We start from the raw sequence: 25698 nt of genomic DNA, 5'->3' as shown, positions 1-25698 counted from the left end.
CCTTCACATGCTGATTAAAACCTTCCCTCGTCCTGAGGCAACTTAAGAGAGAGCCACGCAAATGAGGAACATCATTGCGTGCGTGCACACACACACACACACTGAATTGCACCACAGTTACACACATCCTCTGCTTTTTTCCTGCTTTACATTTTGCCATTGTAGACTGTCCAGTTCTGCCAGGTCTTGTTTATGTTTGGACAGGGCCCTGCTGTATTAAAAGTCTATGGAAACTATTTTTTTTAAACATAGACACAAGTACAGGCTCCTGGCTTTGTGATTAGCTATGTTAGGTATTTTTTTTGTACCGCACAACAATGTCCGATATATCGTAAGTAAGCCATTTTGATGCCAGCACGTGATTTCCTTTAGGGCGTGGGGGTTTTCGTGTAAACGCTTTCTGGATTCCAGTGAGGATACAGATCAGTTGGTACAAGGTCAGGATGTGCAAGGTTACCTACCTGCTCAAATGCCCCACACAAATGACTTAAAAGGTCAAATTATGTTCTGCCCTCAGTGATTATTGTTCAAAAATCCATAGATACACCATCTGTAACGCACACCGGGCGTTCAAGGACACGCAATCGGCATTTCAACGAAGACTGATGCTCTCGTCCTGCTGGGGCAAAGCTCAGCACTGCGGCTATAACTCTCCAGCACTGTTCGCATTTTCTAAGGGACCGGAGCTAATGATCTGCATAGCACAGCTAAGCCTTGCTAATAATGGGTCTGTTTAACACACAGTGCGCAGGTGTCGCTAGCACTTTGAAAAATAAAATCATGGACGTACAGAGGTTTAAAAGATACAGTAGAAGTTATCACATACTTGCCCAAGTCCATTCACAATTTAAAAATATTCTTAAATAAGATGGGCATTGGATTTCTGAGATTTCTGTGCTCTCATCTACCTGACGTATCCTGACCTAACCAAGTCTATTTAAGTTTCCTAGCCTCAAAAGATTTATTTAAAGTTCCTATTCTGATTTTATTCTGGACGGTCTGCAGGTGTAAATGTGGTCTGGTCTGATTTAGCTTCGGCAATAGGGGCAGTGTTTCGGAGCTTGCAGCTTCTAACCTGGCTGTTGTAGGCCTGCAGCAGTGTGGGGGCGGGCTCTGGGGGGATGCCCTGCTTTTGTCAGGTCAGCTGGCCGTGCGGCACAGCTCCAGCCAGCTCTGAGGCCATGCTAATGATGCCCTGTTCAGCCAGGCTTAAGAGAGCGAGAGAGAGAAAGAGAGAGAGAGAGGGAGAAAAAGGAGAGACGGAGCCTGTGCTAGTCACACAGCTGCGGGAGGCAGTTAGCCCCAGTGTTGGATGAGTTTGGCCAGGCAGGACCATCTTTAAGCTGCTCCATTTTTGTCTAGTTATATAGGAAACGATGGATGGGCTTATTACTGTGCACCTGGATAGGAGGAAAGGCTTGGGGAAGGGGGAGGGACTTCTTTGCTATGGGTCATACTTGTTTCTAGCTGTTTCCTGAGGAAAACATTTCAGCCGTTGCAAGCTGTTTTTGACATGTACCAGACCTGATGTGATTAGTTAAGTTTTATTTATAATCAAGTAATCTAAGGCAGAGAACCCCAAATAAGACCTAACCAGTCACATCCCCATGTGTAGTTGTTGTTTTTAGAGATGTGATGATGGTTTATTAGGGGAAGAAAATAAACCTAACCCATGGAATTATTAACATCATGGAAACCACTGGAGAACACCTGTTCTGTCTGATCTAAATGCTCTAATGTTATGCCATCATGGGTTTTTTATAATACACTGGGCAGTGACTTTTGTCTTTCCCTTGATGCCAAAATATTTTTTCTTTTTCCTTCCTCTTTCTCTTTTCCTTTTATCCTCATGCTCCTCTCTTCATGTTGACTTCCTTTGTGGATAATATTTGATGTCCACACTCGCGCGTCCCCAAGAAAGGATCATTCACACCTTCTGTAATTGTATTGCGGCTGTCTCTCTGTCTGTCTCTCTCTCTCTCTCTGTCTGTCTCTCTCTCTGTCTGTCTGTCTGTCTGTCTGTCTGTCTCTCTCTCTCTCTCTGTCTGTCTCTCTCTCTCTCTCTCTATCTGTGTCTCTGTGCTATTGTAAATGTTGGATGTTTGGCACCATGCCCAGTCTCCTCCATTGATGTCTTTCTCCCTCCTCCTCTCCCCAACACACACACACACACACACACTCTCTCTCTCTCTCTCTCTCTCCCTCTCTCCCCATCTCTGCAAAGTCTGCACACTCTTCCCTTTGTTGCCGTGGTGAGGGAGGCAGTGTGCCTGTGGAATTTGAGTAATGCATTCCATTGGACAGCCATACGCACACACACACACACGTGCGCACACATACACACACGCACACTCACACGCTGGCCTCCTGCTGTCCTGCAATGCCATGGCAGCGGTTTGTGGTCATTATGCTTGGCACGTGGCCCTTGGTAGGGGGGTCTCCCTGGACCCCTAGCCCCCTGCCCGTCTGCGGTGGGCTTTGGCAGAAACCTCCCGCTGTCCCGGGACCCCCTCTCAGCATGCTGTTCCAGTGGACGGAGGGGATAGTCTCAACACCTCGGCTGGGACTCTTTGGAGTCACAGCTATCGCTGACACTATCAGTAATCAGATAAATGAATATCTTTTGCCTAGTCACAGTGCTCTCATGTTTCCGAGTCACCTCAGTGTGACAAACAATGGTATATTCTGTGTTGCAACAAGACATGCAGAATTCGTATGTCTCACTATACTTACTGTAGAGTATCGCGTTCTGTCAGACTGACTGTGTATCACAGGAAGTTTACTCACTTTTATCTGCTGAACACACAGTCGTGAATGTACTTTAAAAGACCACTTTGAATTTTGGCAACAGGTCACATTGTAATTAGAAGTTCTGTTCGATAAAGCGGTGCACACTTCCCTGTAGAAACTGGAGGCCATTATGGCCATCTTGCTTCAAAACATTGTATATTCTTTTCTTGTCCTATGGAGTTGTGTTGCAAGTGGAAAGTAATCATGTTGGGGTGTGTGTGTGTGTGTGTGTGTGTTGCACCGCTGTCAGTCGACTCCTCCACTCGGCTGTAACAGGAAACCCCAAAGCCCGGCCCTGCAGCACTCTAGCTCTTGTGTGTAGAATTCCATCCTCCCTCACGGCACATGAGCTAATGGGTCAGGCCGGGTGTGTGTGTGTGTTTGCGTGCAAGTTTGTTGCTGCTGGAGTGCCCACTGTTTGCCTAAAGCCTTGCCAGGCCCTGCTGAGTCCTCTAATCTTGAGGCAGTGGAGAAAAAAAAAAACACACCACACACATTTCACTTTTCATCCAGATCGGTGGCAGTGCAGCAGCCAGTGAGGGGCAGCAGCCTCCTCCTTCCTGTTTATACCTCACCTTCACGACTGAGTGAAACAGCAAAACACTTTCTTTTCCCTTTTCCATCTCTGGAGTCCAAGGTTTAGCAGAGTCCTACAGCAGTTTCTCCAAACAATTTCTCCTGTACCTAGTGATTTAGCCTTGTCCAATCATCAGACGGGGTAATGGGAGCTGGACAGCACTGCTGTGATGAGCTTTGCCACAGCCAGCTGGCAGCGCCCAAGCTTTTGTTTTTCAGTGCCATGCTGAGCTTTGGGATGCCAACAACCTTGACGTTGGAAATGAAGTGCGTTTTGAGGTGGTTACTGAAGGAACACTTTCCTTTTGCGCTCTGTTTAAGCATTCTTTTGTTGTTGATTTTACTGTCAAAAAGTAATAGTTATGGGGCAGATTGCCTTCTGTAATTGCCTAAGCCTGGAGTTCCATTAATAGAATTAGAAAAGTTCTTAAAAATATACACAGATGATGTGTGTGTTATTCTTGGGTGTACTGTACAGTCCCAGCTATCTCGTTTAATGTGAGGAAATTAAAAAGATACTTTATCCGGAACCAATCTGCCTGTCAAATCCCACAAATTACATTCTACAACCTCATTTAGTAAAACTAATGCTGCTCCAACAGTGCTTTACTCTGTGGCCAAAGCAGCTGTTTTCGCGGACAGCTGCATTGTTCTGCCATTTTCCCCTGTTTGCTGTGTCCACTCTGTATCTCTCACCGCTTGTAAGATGATACTGTGTCCTGTTCAGACCCTTGCAGGGTTCACTGGCCACCACTTACACCTCTCTTTCTTGGCCCTCCCCAGCTGTGCTCAGGTTGGGTGTATGAATATTCATGCCACTGTCCCTGCTTACTAAAAGCAGCACTTAAATCTGCATAATTTGTGTTTAAGTGACTTTCAGATGGCCTTTTCCTTTTGACACTCTAAGGAGCGTGAATCGTACTTGGTAATCAAGCGTCCATTGTGAATTGGGCCCTAACAGTCCAAAAGCTACTCGAATGCCGAGGCCAGAGGCTATCGAAGGCTGTTTTTTAAGCCCTTGTATCAGTGTCCAGGCACTTATAGCAGCTGCAGCCTCATAAAGCTTAAACGAGGTGTAATTTGTGCATTGTCAAAGCTTTTTTTGGGGGAGAATACAGAGTTGTTGGGCTGAATTGTTTGGCTAGATTGCCAGGCGTAGTTTGCTGCTATAAATGTGTACCGTGGAGTGTGTATCAATGAGCCATTTCGCTAACCTTTTTATTTATCGATTTATTTGCCTTTTTACTGTTGTTTCAAACATACGTTATGGTTCTTCATTAAATATGCACTGTTTGTTGCCAGCTTCATTTTATTCTGTTGCATTGCTTAGGAATGGTGCCCTATATTGTACAAATCGGGCAAACACTGGCCCACTTAAAGCTGCGACCTTGTGTGTCCCTCACGGCTTGCCGTAGAGAGAGGCTGTTATTGGTGAGCCGCTCTTTGGAGCGCTTCAGGGCCGTTTGGATGAATGGCTGTCTGGCAACAGGCCTTTCTTTGTACACAGAGCCCTGCAAAGGTGCATTGTGTCGTATTGTTTATAGAGCATTTCCCATTATTCTGTATGCATGCACATGTGGGGGTGTGAATGGGAGACTTAAGGCAGTCTTATATATACTTAGCCTTTTTTTAAATATTAATTTACCTCTTTTACAACTAGAACTCCAAAGATTACCTGTCTCTTTACAGTTTCATGCCGTGTGGTTAGAATATAGTCCGCTGTGGTGTCTTACACTTGACTGGCAGAAATGGAGAGATGACAATGAGGCCCTCAGTGAATGTATTCCCTTCTACACTTTGTTGACGGAGAAGTGACATCAGCCATTATGCACAATGCATGGCGACCATCTGCACACATGCGTTTGGGTGAAATGAAGCAGCTTTGTCCTGCTCTGCTGACTTTATTAGATAAAAAGGGAAGCCCAATTATGATGCTTTGGGGCATTTTTTGGAATTTATTAGCACTTTTGTAGGAGGAGGGGGGGCTAGCAGTGGTCACACTAGCAGTGACAAATGGATGAAGGACACATCTGTGCTGTGACAATAATAGACTTTTCTATTTTGTTTTTGATGCGTATGAGAAGTGGCTTAAAGGAGCTTATGAAAAGCTGCTTTAGAAACTACAACATCCAGCTGGTTAAAGCTATGGGTTGGCCAATTTAAAATATATATATATATATAATTATAAATACTCTAAATACAATTGATCAGGCAAGGTATGAAGCTTTGCTCTGGTGTTTTGACGTTTATGTATCTAATAATTAACGGAAGCCCAGTGTTACCAACCTGGCTCAACATTCTCACAGACGTTTGTATGGCTAAGTCATCTGCTAGCTTTGGAAATATACTTTGTTGAAATGAAACTATGTGCACTGTTGCTTTAGTGAGCCCCTCGATGTGTCATATATTCAAGCACCATCCAACTTTGTCTGTAGGCTATCTCGAACTCACCCAGTGTCTTCCAACAAAATCCAGCATTTCAGTGTTGACATCAAAGTGTCCCAGATTAAGAAGAAGGAAAATGGAGCAGTGTGAATGAAAGACACCAGAGCTGTGTGTAGGAGAGAAATAAGCTGTAAGAAACAAGTACAGAACAGAAGGAATGAGGTTGAGCTTTCATTCCATCTCTTATCAGTTGTACACCAACCTAAGATGCAAGTTTGCCTTTGTTCACTGTAGAATATTAAATCAGTGTGCGCCATTTTTCGCTTCATTGCTAAGAAAAAGTATCTCGTTTCTCCCCAGCAGTAGATATCTGCGGGTGATTGGCTCCCGTGTCCTTGCCATCTCTCTCCTCTCCTATGCTCACTGAAGGCAGTGGTCCAAGCCCCTGCCTCCAAGCTGACGCCTGTTCTCTGCTGCTGGCTCTTTGTGGCCCACAATAGCGGGCCAGGCCTCTGCCCCGGGCCTAGACAAGCCCCGCGGAGAACAAAAGGGGGGCGAGGGGGTGGGAACCCAGGGCCCAGCGGGCAGCCGGGCAGGGCGGGGTGGGTTTGGATTGGGGGTGAATAAAGCAGGTCAGCAGCAGATTAAGGAGGGGAGTGCATGCTATGGTTGTGCATATCTACGGTTTGGTAATCATCATTAAGAGAGTATTGGCCTTTGGTGATATTAATATCACAAATGGATAAGAGCTTGAAACATCAGTTGTTTTTATTGTGCTGCAAGCATCTTCACTTATTTTAGATGTTCCAAGTGAGGTTTTTGAGACTCTGCCAGTGTTTTAACAAATCAAAGCGTTCATGTGAATAATTTTAAGTCAAACTAATGTAGGTCAGACTTTAATCATGTCGCATCAAAGCAATGAAATCATTTTAATATACTGTTTGATTATAGTCTGTTGCAGCAGTGAACATTACACTGTATTTTAATTTAGCCTACTGCACTCTTGATTTGTTTCCCAGTGTGTTTTAAAGGGCCCATATTATTTAAAAACACCGTATTTTGCTTAATTTATTAAAAAGCGTAATAGGTTAATCATGTAAACCTCTTAATACATCCACTTTCACTTGTATGGATGGATATGTTGTTAATGTAATGCCCAAAAAATGTCAACATGTTTCACATCAACCTACAGCTCAGACCATTGTTACTACACAGTTCTAACCAATATAATAATTGCACCTATATGTATGATCCAGTGTATTGTATGGCACATCACATACAATACATAGCAATATTACCAGTCTATGCTTGAGCTATGCTAGTTTAGAAGGCCCAGCTGATGAAGGGGGAGAGCACACAGACAATGGAGAAGTTTAAGAAAGAAAGGGCAGGCGGGTTGAGAGTTGGTAATAAGAGACTGGCCAGCGAAGCTGATTGTGTGAGCGACACATGCACCTTGAGGGTTTCATCAGTGTAAAGCAGCCAAGCTGAGCTATGTAGTGCTTACTGAGCCCGAACGCTTTGTTTGTCTATGTGCTTTGCCCCGCTCCCCCCCCCCCCCCCATTTTTTTGTCCTTGTCCATATGCTTAGCTCGGGTTGATGAGCATTTTATGCACGGAAAGACACGGTGGGCCTGATTGGTGATGCTGGTGTAGTAGCTTTTTAATGGATGCAGCCAAGATAGTCTCCAGCTTGATGAGCTTCGAGAAAAGGGAGGAGGGTTAAGAGCAGGAGACAGTAGTTAACTTTCAGACAGTCATAAGGAAGTGCTAGCGAAGCTTGGACGAGCCCTGGGCACATATTGACTTTTTTTGTAACTTTGTAGATGTAAATTTAAAGTACACACAAACTTTCTATGCTGCTTTTCTTTCTTCTGCCTTTTTTTTCTCTTTTAAATACTCTGATGCCTGTTTTACGGCTGCGGGGCAAACCATAGTCCAAGCTTCTCGTAGGAATCAGTTAAAGATGGAATGTAGTGGGAGTGGAGCAGCTCAAAGGCACATGTGTTTTAACACACACTCACACACAGAGAGAGAGAGAGGGAGAGAGAGCAATAGGTTTTATCTTGGTGCTGTATGAGGAAACGCACGCTTCCTCAGCCACCCATGTTCTGCAGAGTGTGTACAGTTCTAAATATTTCTAACTTTTAAAAGCAGGTTAGCATGCTACCTTTGTTGACAATAATATAACACATTCAACTCAAGGGAATCTCACAGATTTGTCGAATTCTTATGCATTTTGTGCACTTGTGTCCAGGTTTAATCTACAAATCTATCAATGAATTTTTCCTGAAATGTACTGTACTTAACAATGATGATAATTATGCTGCAGCAGTTGGTCCACAGGACCTTGGGGGACCTCGGTTTGAGGCTCATCTCAGGTCTGTGTGGATTTGAGTGTGTCTGCTACCCAGCAACTGGGATGTCACTTGTGCATTTGTGGTGCCAGTCCCAAGCCTTGTTTTAACGGGAGGCTTGCATCAGGGAAGGCTTCCAGTGTAAAACCCATGCCAAATTTTACGGTGTTGATCATTGGCTGCGTTTGCAGTGGTCTGAAAGTGGAACAAGACCAACAAGCAGTAATGACATTTTCATTTAAATAAGAAACATATTCACATGCGCACATTCCTGCTTTTTCGGTGTACAACAATTAGGAATAAGGGTGTGCCCCCAAACTTTTTCAGAGTAGCGTGTGCTGATGCTAGCTGTGCTATAAGTGATGCTCTGGGGTTAATGTGGCTCCAAAGGCCCTTTTGTGCTCTGCCTTACTGCTGCTTGTCAATTGTAGGCGAGCAGATGGTTCGTACATGTTCACATATTAATCTCAGCTCTGATTTGAGGTGATGGCAGCGAAAGGCCAATGTGTCGCAGAGTTGAGAATGCTGTGCTGGACAAAGACAGCCAATACACAAACTGATAGTGAGTTTAGTCATCAGCCTGTGATCACGGTGTAAAACAAACCAGTGACCTTTATATCTGTCAGGTATTCCTATGCGACTCAACTTTCCTTAGCTAGTCGATGCTTCGTAAGACAAAAGGAATTAGCATTGCAGAATTGGTGTCTCTCTTTTTCTCTAGGTTGACAACGTAAGAGGACAGTTTGTCAGAAAATCTAATTTATCCAATTCTCTCCTGTCCCAAGAGTTTAGTCATGTTCCATGTCAGTTTATTGTAGCTGTGAGGCTTTTACTTTATTCACTGTAGCTAATTAATGGATACTTGTAGCCACTAATAGTGTTTTTTCCTCTGGGCAGTGCAGTATGGGATGTTTCTGAACCCTGAACTATTTGCAAACTTTTGGATGCTGTTGTCCACGTCCTTTCGCAAAACAGAACCATGAAAGTTGGAGGAGTGTCTGGTGGCTGTGTTTTTTTTCACGTGATTTACCACGTGACACTAGCAGCTAAAGCAAAAACGTTAAAAGCAACGGTGACCGTTCTGGTGAAGTGCTTGTCTCTCATTCAGAAGCTTTGCGTAGTTTAAGGTGGAATGATGTGTTTGAGGGAAAATAAAAGGACTGGTGTTTTTATGTGGCTGAAGATTAACTTGTGAGTTTTTATTCACTTTTGAATTACCACAGAAACTCAGTTTTTGTTGTTTGTTGTCAAGTTGTTAAGCACTTTCTATCTGTTTCTGAAACAACAAAAATGAATCAATACTACCTACCAATGGAGGATGAATAAAGCAACAACATCATCTCAATTTGTGCTTTTCAGCGTTTGGAGATCTTTCCTTTGTCTAAGCCACTCCATGTGCTTTTCTCTGCCATGAGCAGAGCGAAAGCCTAACATCGGATCAAGACCATTTACTGACACTGGAGCTTCATAAACATTTAGAATGGTTTCCAGCATGTAAACAGACTGTAGAACTATAAAACTGTGAAGAAACATTCTGACTTTTATAAAGTGATTTTAGATTAAAATTGTGAATGTCACCTTTAACAACAATAAGGGGGCTTCAAGTTCTGATTTGTCTTTTACTTGTGAGAGACATCAGAAGATTGCAAAAAGCCTTTAGTTTAAGTTTCTTCAGCTCACTGCTCAGTAGACCATTGGAACCTCACTTCAGAGGTAGATCTTCTCGTTTCCCATGCTGGACTCCAAATCTCACTGGACCGGCTCCTCAAGCCGTATATAGAAAAGGGTTTGCATCTCAAGAGAGTACATCTTGTCTGTACAGCTTGATCCACTATCATTTTGGGCATAAGGTTAACGCCAAAGTCCTGCTTTGGGAAATCCCCCTTCTACAGGTTCATCAAGTGTCTTGTGTGTTTGTTGGCAAACAGAGTAGCATATTTGCTACATCTGTGCAGGAGGAAATAGGCCTTCATCTGAAGGATCTGTGCTTGGGAGAGACGTCACTGAGCAGGACCTCCATTACCTCCATAAGCGCTGAGCATCCTCCTTCAAAGAGCCAATCTGAGCACACCACAGAAAGGGCCCGTATGCATATGCAGTGTCCTTTTAGAGCAAACACAAGAAGACCTTGAGACAGAAATAACAATGAAAGGATATCCCCCTTTTTCCATTCTGCATGGTTTCACTTCAAGTGCATGCGCTTTTATCTGGAGCGGGACATCTGGTGCTGCTTACGGTCCGTCCAAATGCACGATTCATCTCCTCCTCCAGCAGCCCCTCCTTTCTATCTCTCTCTTTTTCCCTACCCACCCCCAATATTCCTTCGCTCTTTCTCTTGTCTTCGTCTCATCTCAAGGCTCTTTGCCTTCTGCAGATGAATAAACACCACAGACTAAACTTCGTTGACCTGGTTTTGTGTTAACTTTTCAATCCCAGAATGTTAAATATATAAATTGTATACTTTTGTTGATCAGCCACACCTCACTGAGCTGTGGAGAAAACATTTAAAGAAGTGTTTATCCCGACTTTCACCACAATTTAGCTTCATTCCATTATTGCACACTAATTACACCAGTAAAGAGCAGGGATCTCCCCCCCCCCCCAGTCAGCTGCTGCCCAGTGTGTATGGCTGGACGTAATAGTGCCCCTGCGTTCGGGGCCTTATCTGATATTTCCATACGTCTTGGCCTCTGCAGGCTGGCTGAAAGGAGGCTGATTGAGCCCCACGCGCTGCTGTCTCTCTATGCCACACAATTCAGCAGATCAGGAATCAGTTGCGAGCGATCATGACAAATGAGGGGCGCACGGGAGCCGTCTCGAATGAATCAATCAGCCTTTTATTATCCCAGCAGCCATCGGGGCCCAGGGCCGGGCCTCAATGTGTGGCTTTGTGCATATTCATGTCTGTTGTGTGGAGATAGATGATGGTGGTTGGAGGGGGTGCGGTGTTAACCGTATTGCTGCCGGGACAGATGGAAGGTGGGACGGGGGGGAGGGGCTTTGGGTGCGTGTCCTGTTCTAACTGAGTGTTTGATTATAGGTTAACCTCGAATTTCAGCATTTTAAATCTTACTTCTCATAACTGTAGTGCATCTTGGTGTTGTAGTATAGTAACTAATAAGCTTAGGGGTTTGAGGGGTTAATGCTGTAGGACAAGGGAGGGACTTGGCTGCCATTGGCTGGATGGCTCTTTGTGGGCGTGCCTGAGGGGTGGCAGATGGTGCCAAGAGAGGGTGGGATTGAATGAATGAGTGAATAAGAGAAGGACTCCCCCTATATCACTCCCCTTCCCTCTCATGGTCTTTCCTTTCCTACTGATCCCTGATCAGAAATGGTGTTTAAGTGGTTCCTCCAATGCCCGCAGTGATTTCAGCTACCCCCTCACAAACAGATGGCCACTAGAGGGGCCGGCTCAAATTGACTCTGAGAGCACAAGCCAAGCAGGCAGGAATTAGCGGCCACTGACAACAGATTAATTATGATGGTTGCACATACAAACGCTGGCCACGCCAGTCACAGATGCCATGCAACTGCAGAGCGTTCGGGGCCATGGCTGCTGCCGTTTCACACAAACTGTGTGAACCTGCGCATGGATGACCTAGTATGTGTTGTGATGCTGTTAGCTTAGCACTGTAGCGTGGCGTTCAGATTAGCACTCTGGGAAAAGGCCTCCGCTCTCATATGGACTTGGATAAAGGCAAAGCCCACACACACACTCCCCCTAGAGACGTCCTGCTTGAGGGCCAGAACTATTTGGGGATGAGCTGTGCTAGGCTCTTTCTGTTTCAAGAGAATTCTCTGAGCTTTTGTCATGTGAAAATATGTTTATAAAATATATACTTGTGGTTCTGAGCCAAATTCAGTTGAGTACTGTGTTAATAACATTAATAACTATTCAGACTCATATCAACTGTTCAGAAACGTATGGAGATATACTGTGTGTAAATGTAAATTTAAGATGAGTTTCATCCTTGGAGCCGAGATGGTTAATATGGTTAAGAGTGTGTGTGTGTGTGTGTGTTCATATATGCGCATAGACATTCCAAGCATACAACAGTGAATACAGTCTTACACTGTGTGAGAGCCATGCGTGATGATGTTCAAATTCTTAAATGTTTCTCATAGTCAGCTCAGTATATGGTAATTATATGAATGTAGTTAATATTTAATGAAAGAACAAGTGATAACTTGAGAGCTCAGAGTTTGATTCAATAAAAGTTCTTTATGAAATTATCCAATATACTACAAATTCCATAGTGTGGAGCTCTGCATTCCTATTGAGCCACTTTTTCTGTAAATATGCAACGTATTTTAGACTAGAATTCACACGCAAAAATATCATAGTAAGCCACTGAGTGCAGCTGGAGTTCAGTTCATTCCTGGCGTTTCCTCTAATTTCACTGATGTCTGTGTGACTGTGTGTGTGTGTGTGTCTCTGTGCATGCTGCATTTTTTCCTTTCTCCGTCTTTGCAGTTAGTTTCATGTAAACACTGGCGTCATCTATTCTGGCATCAGCCTTGTGTATCTTAAACAAGCCAGTTGAGCAGGCTGATCACCCACACAAGAACCCCTTTCTCTCTCTCTCTCTCTCTCTCTCTCTCTCTCTCTCTCTCTCTCTCTCTCTCTCTCTCTCTCTCTCTCTCAGACAGTCTCAGAGGTCGTTGTGAAAAGAGCAGCCGTGGAGAGAATGGTAGAGGAGCATTCAGTGCCACAGCAGAGCAACAAAAGCATGTGGAGAATGGGTCGGGGTGGGGGTAGAGAAGTGAAGTGAGGGATAATGAAAGAAAAGAAGGACCCTTCACATCCATCTGTGGCAGATGCCTCTCTCCTCTTGCTCCCCTGTCACATGAGCCGATGGGTTCCTCTGTAACACCAAAAACTGACAGGCCCTCTCACTCTCACCAGCTGAGAGAGGCTGTGTTCCCAATAGCACCTGCTGAAGAACACACAACACATTCATCACACACATTTTGTTGTGGTTGTGTATGTATGTGTGTGTGTGTAGGGGGGGTAGCTTTAATATAGTGAAAACAATGATGAGAAAGAGAGAGACAGATATGGGTAGAGGTGTGTAATCCACCTCACCAGAAGCAGAGATGTCAAGAACTAAACACTGGGGAGGTGGGTTGCAAGGCCAGTGAGTGAACTGACCTCCTGCTTAGTGCCATTACTGTTTGTACAGTATCATCCTCTATGTTGAACAGACCATTGACAAGCACAATGACTCCTGCTGGGTTGCCAGGCCTCTTAAGTCTCTCACTCTCTCTCACACTCTGCCTTCTCACTTACACTCCTCTCTCTCACCCATCTCACATCTTTTTTCCTCTTTTCTTTCCATTCCCTTCATTGTTCCTTCTCTCGCCCTCCCTGTTTTTGTTGCTCATTTTTCTCTTCTCCAGCTGAGAATTCCTGAGTCATCCCTCAGCACATCTGATAAACAGTGGTTTAGAGCAGCATCAGCATGGTGGAGGCAGGCAGAGGGAAGAGATGGGGTGCTGTTCTTAAAGCATTTTCTCTTTTATAACCTTTAGATTAATGCCATTTCAGCAACCGCAAATACAGAATGTGTAGTGGGTGGTGCAGCCTGAAGCAGTATGCTTTCATATTCCATGGGATCAATGTTTGGGAGTTACTAACTGAACCAGAGGTAGTAAGAACTTGCAGATAATTTTCTAACGGCACATGTGTCCAAATATTTATAGCTGGGCACAAATATTTGATTAATTAATTGTTCAGTAAAGTTTCAAAAATAAAGAACAGCAACTAAACTATTTCAACCATTAACCACTTTCCTATTTAAGCTCCGTAAGTTTTGGTTTATGATGTATTTATTGGGGTTGTGAATGCTTATATCTGTACTACACAATAAAGACAGGACTTCAGTAGTTCTTTCATAGTGGCACAAATATGGTTCCCTTTTGAACATATTTGCCTTTTTGTCCAGGATGCTCACAGCACCCTGTAAGGGCGAAGAAGTGACGTTTGCACATCACAGACTTCTACGATATCAGCATTGTGTTAAGTATTATCAAACAAACCGCCCTGCGATACATCGTTAGAGGCTTTATTTTTCAGTCAGGCCTCCATTATCTGACAGCACAGGCTTGAATTCTTAGCTCACGCTGAATGCCAAAGGCACTTTGAAATGTAAAACACTCCAGAAGTTTGCATAAACTGCAGCAGGCGAGGCATTTCGATGTTGGCCTTGCAAATATGCTGCGGCCACTGTATTCATCCAGCGTTCTTTTGAGAAGTTAAAGCTGTTTGGCTGCAAAAAGGCTGCCGAAGAGTGTGTTGAAGCAATCCTACCATTGTTTTACCCTTCCTTCACTGCATTTGCGTTTTTTTAGTGGAGATATCTTGGACTCTTCAAGGTATGACATGATAAATATGTACAGGTTGTTATCATGTCATACAGGAAAAAGTTGTGGAACATCTGGGCCTGTGTTTTTCTTATACTCCTCATATTAATGATGAAAAGAAACTTGGTTGCACTCTACTTATTTGAAAAGGGGTGTCCTAACATGTAATGTACAATGCTAATAAATAGATTATACTTTAAATAAAGAGCGCCCTCTCTCCTCTTCCATTGCTTGCTCCTCTGCGTCTTTGTTTACCCTCAGATCTGCTTTAAACTCCCCATTGTGGCTCGAGTCATTTGCAACACATAGGGTTAGTAGCCCCCTCTCTTTTTGTTGTCTTTTATCAAAATGGAAACAGACATCACCATAAACTCCCCTTAATCAGGTGCCTCTGTGCTGCTGGCTCTGCCTGAAAGGGTTTGGCAGTAAATTGGACGTCGGATTTCTTTTCTAAAAAAAAAAAAAAGAAAGAAAAATCTCAAGGAGGGGTTTGTGGGGTCCGCCTTTCTTAGAAGAACTCGTCTGGAAAAGCCCTTTGTGGGATTTGGCACAGTATCCGCCAGCTTTCACTCAGGCTTATTAGACAGCCCAGTCTCGCAGACCTAACCAGAGAATTCTGGTGGTTCTTATATTCCAATGTTTGGAATCACGTAATGTTTAATAAAATAAAATACTTTAGTTCAGTAATAACGCTTAGAGCTCAGTACTCAACAACAACTTGGTAAGAGGGTTCAGTGTGACGCTCACTCTACTACCACTTAGGAATCCTCTTTATTCTGGAATGCTTTTGGCAAACCCGGCCCAGATGTTTGGGAAAAAACTGCCCACTGTAACTGTAAAGGAATGAAATGGAACAACTTTGATGCACAAAATATACTTAATTTTAAATGCTATAAGGTTTATACCTTCTCAGGTATCACTGAATCAGCTGCTGTGCTGTTTAACATCTAGTTATGGAGCACTAGCTTCTTATTAGTATACTTTCCTGTATGTATCTCCAACACAATTGAGTTTATATAAATGACAACACTCTATTTGTGAGTGATAATACATATGTAGAGGAGGACAGTCTACTACAGTCATTACGGTAATGTTGAGCTTTGATGATTAGGGGAATGCCGTTCACAACGTGACTCCTGTGTACCAACATCTTGACTCTGGACTCTAGAGAGCGCGCTCTGTTAATCTCTGCCCCCTATTTTACCCTGTCTGTGAGTGAGTGAGTGTTGGGATATTTTATAACACAGTCCAGATGCTGGAGATGTGAAACATCTCTCCTGCCTGTCTCTGTGTTGCGGTAATCCAACTCCTGGGTGTTATAAGTGGTGTTGGTTGCCATGGTTTGGAGTGATACAGTAATCCCCCTCACTCAGCCCCTGTTCTCCAGGCTTCCATCATTAATATTTCACCAGGTCGGAGTCAGGGAGGAGCTGTTCTATCGGCTTTTTGGATGTAACGTATATATTTTTGTAGACACACTGTTAATAAAATATTCTCACTGAAATTCTTGCCCCAGAGCTCACTTTTACGTCATTATCTAAAAGATAATTGTTTTGCCCTTGAGGTTAAAAAATGTTGTTAGTTTTTCCTCATATTCCTGACTCGATTTTGCTTTGAAAATGTATTGAAGCACTCAAGCAGTTTTCTCTACTCGTCTCTCAACTCGGCCTCTTCACCCTTCACCGCCAGAATCGTAGTTCCTCCTGCTGTTAACCCCCACATCCCAGGGGACATGTTTCAGGGCGAGATTTTACAGCACCCCCTATCATCAGACCCAGTATTACAGACGTTCATTGTCTGCTGACTCTAAACGAATCTCCCCAAGGGATTCACAGCCCTCGGGAAGAGTAAGGTCAAAGGGTACTGAGTGCATAGAGAAGGATTTCTGCTCTCTTGGGTATCCCTTAAGGGCACTGTAATCTCCCTGACTCTTATGGTGTGGTGCATGAACTAGGGCTGGATGAAGTATTTAGCAATTTTTAAATTTTTACTCAAGTCTTCGTAAGTTCTAATACAAATGATATGCAGTTGAAACTCCATTGTATACCGAGCAATCCAAATTTGAGACCTCTGGGTATAGCTTAATGATCACTTGAACCAGAGGAATAGTTTGCACAGGCCCGTATGGTGTTGGCTCTTTTCATCTTAACTCTTGGCTGCCAAAGTTCTGCATGGCTTGAGCAGCTCTAGTGTGGTAACTGCTGTATCCTTTTACTATCTGGCCATCAGGAAGGGTTCCGGTGACCACGTGTCTCGGATTGCAGGCTTCCCTGGTCACCCTCAGCTTGACTTAAAATGATCAGTTTACTTTCACAGTGTGTGCGCTAGAATAACATTTACTTACAGAGCCTTTCCTTTTATCCGGATACGGTTACCTACTTGTGAAGTCCTATTCAAATTTTTGTCTCGAATCTCAAGCGGAAATGTCACAAGCTAATACTGGCCCAGCTAGCTTAATCATAGTGGGATATAAGCAATAGTGCACCATTTAAGACATACCTTGATCAGTTTTTGATTGCTGTGTTACTTACACCAACGATTTTTCTTCTCACTGTTTCTTTCTCTAGGTTTCCACCTCAGTGGGACGGTCACAGAACCAGCCACTCAGTCAGAGCCAGAAACGACACACCGGGTGGCCATCAGCTTCGACCGTTGCAAAATTACCTCGGTGACATGTGGCTGTGGCAACCGTGACATTTTCTACTGCGCCCATGTGGTGGCGCTATCACTGTACCGCATTCGCAAGCCTGAGCAGGTCAAACTGCGCCTGCCCATCTCAGAGACGCTCTTCCAAATGAACCGGGACCAGCTGCAGAAGCTGGTGCAGTACCTCATCACGGCCCACCACACGGAGGTGCTGCCGACCGCCCAGAAACTGGCCGATGAAATCCTGTCCTCCAACTCGGAAATCAACCAAGTGCATGGTGAGGGATAGCTGCCTGTTTGCCTTGACCAGTGATGCATACTTTCACACGTCTATGACTTAATTTATTTTTATTTTTAATAATACCTTTTCAATGGAGTGGATTAGAGGCTGGAATTAAATTAATTTGAAATTCCCTTTGAGAAAATGTGTGCAAGTAATTCACAGTTGATTCTGCACGTTTCATCTTGTTGTTACCGTTTTGATTAACAGCTTGTGTCCTGACTTTATATGCAGACTCGTGTTGCACTTACCATTTCACAAAAGAATCGCACTGCTTAACAATAAGACGTAATATCCAGACCACTATCTTATTATGATCTCTTTTAAGACACTGTCATGGAACTGCACTGGTTTTTACTGCGCCAAGTAAAGCTCTTTACTCTTGAAATTTGCCTGGATGGTTTATGTTAGTGGTCCAGTGCTTTAGACGTCCCTGAAATTATACTGAAAGTGGATAGGTGAGGAAAAGCAGATGTCTCTTCTCTTTTTCTTCCCTCTCTCCTCTTCCACTGGAACATTAGCGACTATTTCAGCACATGAGCTAAGGTTTCCTTTTGGTTCATTTTATGGAAGTTAAAACTCCAGGATCTTTACTGACACAGGGTTTAGGTAGGACATGTTTTGATTACAAAATCATGGCAAGAATTTAAAGGATTTTCTCTTCCTGTAGGACAAGTTGCACTACAACAACTTTCTGTTAAATACAAATAAGCCCTGACCTAATGGTTGCGGAAGACGCATTTCATTCATTCATTATCTGTAACCCTTATCCAGTTCAGGGTCGTGGTGAGTCCTACCAGTCCTTCACAGGGCAACACACCCACGGACACTTTTGAGTCACCAAGTCCACCTACCAATATGTGTTTTTGGACTGTGGGGGGGAAACCGGAGCACCCGGAGGAAACCCACGCAGACACAGGGAGAACACACCACACTCCACACAGACAGTCACCCGGAGCGGGACTCGAACCCACAACCTCCAGGTCCCTGGAGCTGTGTGACTGCGACATATATATATATATATATATATATATAAAATTCAATATTGTTTGAAATTTGAAATCTGTGCATGGTTCAGTGAGCTATAAATTATCATCAAACTACATGCCCTCTCATGGCTAAACACACTAACCTGGCACATCCTTATTGAAAATATTTCTGATTTGAGTGTTTAAATACTACCTCATTGTAATGCTACACTATGTCTTTGTTTGTCCTTCCACAGCAGGTATGCATGCTTACAGCTTATAAATCTATCCTTCTTATGACTGCAGTGAAGTTAATCCACAAGTTGTTATTGCTCCTGTAAGTCTAGCCAAGCCTATTAAGATATAATCTCCACTTCAGCATGGATCCTCTTATCATACACAAAAACAAGCGCCAAGGACAGTCAGCCGTCTGCAAGCAGTAACGAACTATACGGCGTAAAGCCACATATACAGTACAGGACGTACAGTGTAGTGCTGGTGCTTAAAGCTGATAGCAGGTGGCCATAAAGAGTAACTGCTGCATTTGTGTATGTGCATAAATTTGATGTTTGTACCATTGCAGAAGAACGGAATCAACAATATGATTTGCTCTATTATATTTGACAAACTATCTTATTACCTTGACTTTTATTGACAGTTATGAAGGTGGAAACACGTTTTTATTTGGACAGTGATTATATGAGGTCTACTAATATATTGTGTCATAGGTAAGGGACATGAATATAACATAGTTCTGTGGATGACCTCATTTTCTAACCTTGTGTAAAAACAACAAGTGCACATGGTTTTCAGCTGAGCGTCAGCGGAGCAGAATATGTCGGTAAGTCGTCTTAGGGAACAGATGAGGAGTGAACCTAAAGAGGATTGGCATATTGGAAATAGAGTGAGATTCTCTCGATAAACTGATGAAATCGCTAATGCATTCCATCTCCCTGCTCTTCTCTTCTTTCCAAATCAGTGTATGCTTGTCACTAAGAGAGTGGTATTATCCAGAGAGACCCACAGCATAAGGAAGAGTGTGTGTCAATAGCTTTCATTCCTAAAAACACTGCTCAAGACAGTTTATTGTTTATTCTCTAAGCACTTGTGGTAGAATGAAGTGTTTTGAGTAATTCGATGTAAAGGGTGGTGTTACTGTGCGTGTTTCTGAGGGAGTGTGTAGTATACTCTTTATATTGTGTGCTTCTTGAATCTGAATTCTGAGCGGTCTTGCTGAAGGTAGAAGGTTATTTCTGATAAACCTGATAAATAAACTGTTTGTGTCTGTTTGTGTGTTAGGGGCCCCGGATCCCACAGCAGGAGCAAGTATAGATGATGATAACTGCTGGCACCTGGATGAGGAGCAAGTCAGAGAGCAGGTTAAACAGTTTCTCTCCCAGGGAGGATACTACGGTTCAGGAAAACAGCTCAACTCCATGTTTGCAAAGGTAATAAGTGTATGCGTGTGTGTGTGCATGCTTGGGGTTCCAGATTAAATGTCCTCCATTGTTAAATATGTATTTGCAAGAACATTTTTGTTATAGTTAGGATTCTGCAAAATAACAGGCATCAGAATGTTTACTTAAACACACATGTAGATAGGTGTATTGATAGTGTATGTAGGTTTTTGTATAATACATTTGCAGTACCCCATGTCCTGATAAAAGCAAACCTGTGTGTGTGTGTCTGAATACATATAAGTGGAAGGGATGCTCGATACTAAAGATGCTATTGTGATAAATTATGGGGCTATGAAATCCTGGGAGGCCCATTTAAATCAATGCACTTTAATTAAATGTCAAGCAGTCCTTTTTTTCACTTGCCACTGTTCACTGTGATACGGATGTCCACCTCAGTAGTCCACTGCAAAATCTGGGCCCTCTCTATGCACTTGATTGCACAGAGAATCACTAGCATTTATTATGTAGATGTTATTTACACTAGGAACCTTCAGGATTGTGTGGATGGCTTTTCTGTTATTATCAATAATTTTGCTGGAAGTAATCTGAAATTGATTCTGTATATATTCCTGTGGTGTTTAGTATATTAATTAAGATGCTTGTTTGATTTACAGATGTTGTGGTTGTTTACCTCAACCTGCCTTTTTCATTCATTCATTCATTCATTCATTCATTATCTGTAACCCTTATCCAGTTCAAGGTCGCGGTGGGTCCAGAACCTACCTGGAATCATTGGGCGCAAGGCAGGAATACACCCTGGAGGGGGCGCCAGTCCTTCACAGGGCGACACACACTCACACATTTACTCACACACTCTGCCTTTTTAAGCCCCCACCACCAAGATTCTCTTCTGATTGGAAAGTAATGAAGTGTGGTCTCTGACATTTGTACAGAATTGTTCAAGTTTGAGAAGGGTCTGTGTTATTGACTCTGTGTGTATATTTAACTCTCCGTCTTGTATGTGTTTGTTTTATAGGTGCGAGAGATGTTGCGCATGCGGGACTCCAACGGTGCACGCATGCTCACCCTTATCACCGAACAGTTCATGGCCGACCCTCGCCTGTCGCTATGGCGACAGCAGGGCACCGGCATGACGGACAAGTGCCGGCAGCTGTGGGACGAACTGGGTGAGTTACAGCATCCACATCTAACCCTGATTACTGTCAGCATCTCACTTCTGCACTCCCTTTTTCTCTTTCTTCTCATGCTGTGCTCAAACAAGTGTTTTTTTTATTACAGTTTTATTTTATATCCTGTGGAGTATTTGAGAAAGCATCTTTGGCAGACAGTGGATGAAAGATAATTGGGAGCAATTATCATTCTGAGTACCTGTGTATGTCAGAAAAGACCATAACTTTTTTTTTTTTAACAGTAGATACAAAGATATAAGCAGGCAGATCGTCACAGTTTAAATTGGGAGGTTTGATACATCATAATTACATTTTTTGTCACATTGCCCAGCTGTGATTATTCAAAATAATGTAAAGTTTAGGATCAGTTCCACTCATCGTAGTAATTACAATATCATTATTTCAGTATTCATACCACTAGCATTCTACTGAACTGCTTTACTCAACCAGAGGGAATCATTACAACATTGTCAACCTTTCACTGGCTCATAATTAGAGTCTTTTGGTCCATATCCACGTCATGATTGGAGCATGCGGACCAGACATCTCCACCAAGGCATGACTGCAGCTCTGCGTCTCCAAGCATGCATTCTGCACGTCAATGCACAGGTCTGTCCACTCACCTGTCAGGAGGCCATGAACGTATTGGGATCAATGTGCTTTCAGACTGCCTTCTATTGATCAGGCCATTTAAGAGGGTCGATTGAAGTACTTCCTGAGGAGGCTTTGAGAGCAGGGCTCTGCTAGTCTATCTCCTCCAAGATTCCTTTCCTTAATTCTTGAAGGTCCCAAAAGGTAATTGTCCCATCTGAATTTTTTTCAGCGCTCTCATAGATCTCAGTGGTGTCTACTTAAATACAACCTTGATGGCTTTCCCAGTGCCAGACCTAAAATGCCAGAATAGACATATATGCCAGGATATATATATATGACGCTCTACCAGGCTGACAAAAAGCGCTTAATAAAAGAGCAGGCATGTCAAGGTTTCAGTGAATCTTCCAATTGGCCGGAGCAGTGGGCATTATTAGCACTACAGCCAATCAGCACCGGTTTGACAAGGGTGTAAATGACAGCGGTGGAAAAAGACGCAGCCCTAGCCATCTGTTCTCTGCAGAAAAGCAGTGTGTGTGATGCTGACAGTTGTAAAAGAGCGGAGGCAGAGCAGCCTGCCCAGCACCTGCCACATCTCCTGCTCCGTACAGGCCAGTGTTTGACACATGCTGACAGTGATGCACTAGCACCTTCTCCATTACACCCCAGCCGCTCATTTTTCCATTTCACCTTTAAGACCCATTAAAAGCTGCAGGAAGCGGTCAGTTCTGTCCCAGGCTCTTATTGTTTCTGCCGTACTGATGTGTAAGTCTGTCTCACACTTTGTCTGGTACGTTGTTCTTCGGTGCTACAACAGTTAATCAAATAAAAATGAAAGCCTACGTTTTGTTTAGGGACAGGAAGTGGGACCTGTGCACTCTGTCCCTTTTCTCCCTTTCGGAATCGTCAGTGATAATATTGGCTCCAGAAAATGCAACGTCTGACCCTAACCATGAAGACTTTTCAATATTTATATGGAAATCTTAACTACAAAATAATAAATAATAATGATAATAGACTATAGGGTGATTGTTATCACAATTTTTATTTATTTATTTATTTATTTAATTTTTTTTACATTTTTCACGCTTAATTTCTCATTTTCTCTCTTACTCTTATTCTGCTCTCTCCCACATATTCCAAGCCACTCCTTAGTAATGTTCCCCCGCGTCTCATTGCCGCCTCGTGTTGTGTTGCAGGTGCATTATGGGTGTGTATCGTGTTGAACCCACACTGTAAGAGTGAAGAGAAGACTGCGTGGCTGAAACAGCTGAAGAAATGGGGAGATATGGACATCTGCCCCCTAGAGGACGGCAACTATGGCAGTGAGTTGCCAAACATCACCAACGCCTTGCCCCAGAGCAACCTGGCACAAGGTCAGACTTTTGACCACAACTCAGCCTGTGTTTAGACCCCCACTCACACTGTTTTGAGACTTTGAACCTTTAAAAGAATGCTTAATAAATATATCAGAAAACTAATGGGTATAGGCCTTTTGGTTGTTTTTAATGTGTGTGTTAAAATTAGGGATATTTACAGCTGGTTGAGTACTGGGGAAACAGTTCACACACCAAAAAAAAAAAAGATAAAATACATAAGACTGGCTGTTGGAATGCATGTGCTTAGTTTAGAGTAAACAATCTTTTCTGAGCACAAGGAAAAGTGTCATATTTCTTGCCCATGCTTGTGTTTTGAGGTATTTTACCCCCACATAAGGTTCATGTGTTGGAATACATTTTTGTTCCTTTCTCTTATACATGTTTAACATGCATATTTGCTTCATAGTAGTTATGAATAATATCTTAAGGTTTTTATCTGAATACTAAACTTTGGCATCAAAAGATTAACCCAAACAGTTGCTTAAAATGTACATGAAGCATCAGTACAGTGCAATTTATTTCAGTTTTTTTCCCCTGTGTTTCCTGTTTCAGACTCTCTGGCCAGGCCCAGACGCACAGTGTTCACTCGGGCCATGGAAGCATGTGACCTGCACTGGCAGGACAGCCACCTGCAGAGAATCATCAGCAGCGATTTCTACATGTCCCCTGCTTATCAGAGAGAGGGAGAGAGCCTGCTGTTCAACCCCCAGGGCCTGCCTTTGTGGCTAGGTAAGAATGAAACATGGGCTTAGGGTGGAATTGAATTGAAGGTACAATACCTGTCTCTCTGCTGCCACAGGCTGTGTCTGGACAATCACACAGATCATAGTCTTCAGTTTCAAAGAGCTGGCCTCAAGTAAAAAACCTGGACAGCATTAGGGCTGTTTCAATTAGATAGTAGCACAGTGGATTTTTATTTTCACTCGTCAGTATTTTAGATTGTAGTACACTTTGAGGAAGTGTTGTTATGGGGTTATATGGTGTCTGTTGTGTTAATGTTAATGGCGTATTAGTTGATTCAAAACATGTTAGCTGCTGCCTTGTACAGTGTTTAAAATGATCTCAGTGTTTTTCTTCTATTGCTAATCCACTGAGGCAGAGTTTTACAGATATCTACATGTTTGAGTTTTAAGGAACCCTAGTCTTAGTACTGTAAGCTCTCTAATTCCACTTGTGCAGGATCATAGAGCTATAATAAGCAGCTTCTGAAAAGATTTGGTCCATTTCTGCTGCTTAAGCCTGGTCCGACTATTAGGGCGTATCTAGAAAAAAAACACAGCTGAAAGAGACGCTGGCATGCTGACTGCCATGTGACTTATTTTTTAGATCACGTGCCTACGGCGTGCGCCAGAGTAGATGCCCTGCGTTCCCACGGTTACCCAAGGGAGGCCTTGCGGTTGGCAGTAGCCATCATTAACACGCTTAGGCTTCAGCAACAGCGGCAGCTGGACATTTACAAACACCAGAAGAAAGGTAAGACACACACACACAAGCACACAGCTTAAACATGACCTAACAGCACTCTTTATCTGCTTGGCAAGTTCCAAAGCCTGAAGTAGCCAAGAGCCTACAAAAGCTTCATTGTGTTCTATTGAAGCTCTAAGGAGGTTTGCCTTATCTGCTGTAAAGATTCTGTTCAACCTGTTACACCTCACTCTTTTTGTGGTGTGGCTTTGTTACTCCGGAAAACATAACACCTTTATATGAGTGGATAATCATGATATATATAATAGTTGTTATACTCTAAACATCATCAATCTATCACTTTACTATGGCTGCTGTCTGTATGTTCTTGATGTTTTTAGTTCTTTCTCTATGCCAAGCCCAGTCGTCCTGCTCAGGTGAGGCTGTAGTCTTGCTCTTTGTGAAGAAATCAACTACAGAAACTGTCAGCAGGCCGTGAACGCCTTAAAATCAAAAATGCTGTAGCTGTAAACGTATCCAATCATTAAATTTGGCATGAAATGGATCTGCCATGTCTCAAAACCTAATCTACAAAATATGTGTGAAAATATTTACATGTTTCTGTGCGTTTGTAAGCTGGAATGGAAAAGGGTACTGTCAGTTTTAAAAGTTATGCTACCCATAACTAGGGAAACCTTTTTATTATTAATTATTAAACTTTGAGCTGAACTAAACCCAGTTTGAACAGAAACACTCTTTGTCAACATGCATTGTCTGCTGTCGACCCGTGTGCCCTCCGTATCATATGGTGACACAACTAAATATTATATTTCTCTACCTTATATTCAGTGCGTATTTGTCTTGTTTTTCCTGCTCTAACACACCGTTTAATCTCATGTATGGCTTGTTAAACAAGTCAATGAGGAAGGTGTGTAAGAGCAGGGGAAATATTAAAATGAGCTGCACAAGGAACCTGGTCTATACCTCCTTTTATAGGATGGTTGTTAAATGAATTACCAGTTGCTACTGCGGAATCGTTTATCACTTGTTATTCAGTGAAACGTGTGTGTGTGTGTACGCGCAGAGCTGCTGCAGAGGGGGATGACCAGCACCACTAATCTGGAGGGGTGGGTGGGCCACCCCTTGGACCCCATCGGCTGCCTTTTCGCCACCCTTACTGAGACGTGTCGAGTGGAAGATGACAACTCCATGGATACCGGAGGTAGAGTGTTATTGGCTGGTAGTGTGTTTAAGATCCATAGGGGGGAGGTGTGTGTGTCTAGTGAGAAAGGGGAGGGGGTATTGGGTTAGGACGCTGTCCTTTCACACTTCTTAAAAGTGGGGAATTCCACTGCTTCTACAAAATCAG

General features: G+C 43.2%; 1 protein-coding gene across 1 annotated transcript in view; it reads left to right on the top strand.

Annotated features, from left to right (window-relative positions):
- LOC136675860 (zinc finger SWIM domain-containing protein 5-like) overlaps nucleotides 1-25698 on the top strand; it is a 52455-nt gene that overhangs the window by 17431 nt on the left and 9326 nt on the right. The window contains exons 2-8 of the mRNA XM_066652643.1: nucleotides 17039-17395; nucleotides 19665-19813; nucleotides 20802-20952; nucleotides 22746-22922; nucleotides 23478-23654; nucleotides 24252-24398; nucleotides 25414-25551. Of these exons, the coding sequence (XP_066508740.1) occupies nucleotides 17039-17395; nucleotides 19665-19813; nucleotides 20802-20952; nucleotides 22746-22922; nucleotides 23478-23654; nucleotides 24252-24398; nucleotides 25414-25551 (1296 nt within the window). The remainder of the gene's footprint in view (nucleotides 1-17038; nucleotides 17396-19664; nucleotides 19814-20801; nucleotides 20953-22745; nucleotides 22923-23477; nucleotides 23655-24251; nucleotides 24399-25413; nucleotides 25552-25698) is intronic.

The sequence above is a fragment of the Hoplias malabaricus genome, chromosome X1, assembly GCF_029633855.1.
Source record: "Hoplias malabaricus isolate fHopMal1 chromosome X1, fHopMal1.hap1, whole genome shotgun sequence".
In the NCBI taxonomy this organism is placed as follows: domain Eukaryota; kingdom Metazoa; phylum Chordata; class Actinopteri; order Characiformes; family Erythrinidae; genus Hoplias; species Hoplias malabaricus.
Note: the sequence above shows the minus strand (reverse complement) of the source record. Positions and strands in the feature narration are given on the sequence as shown.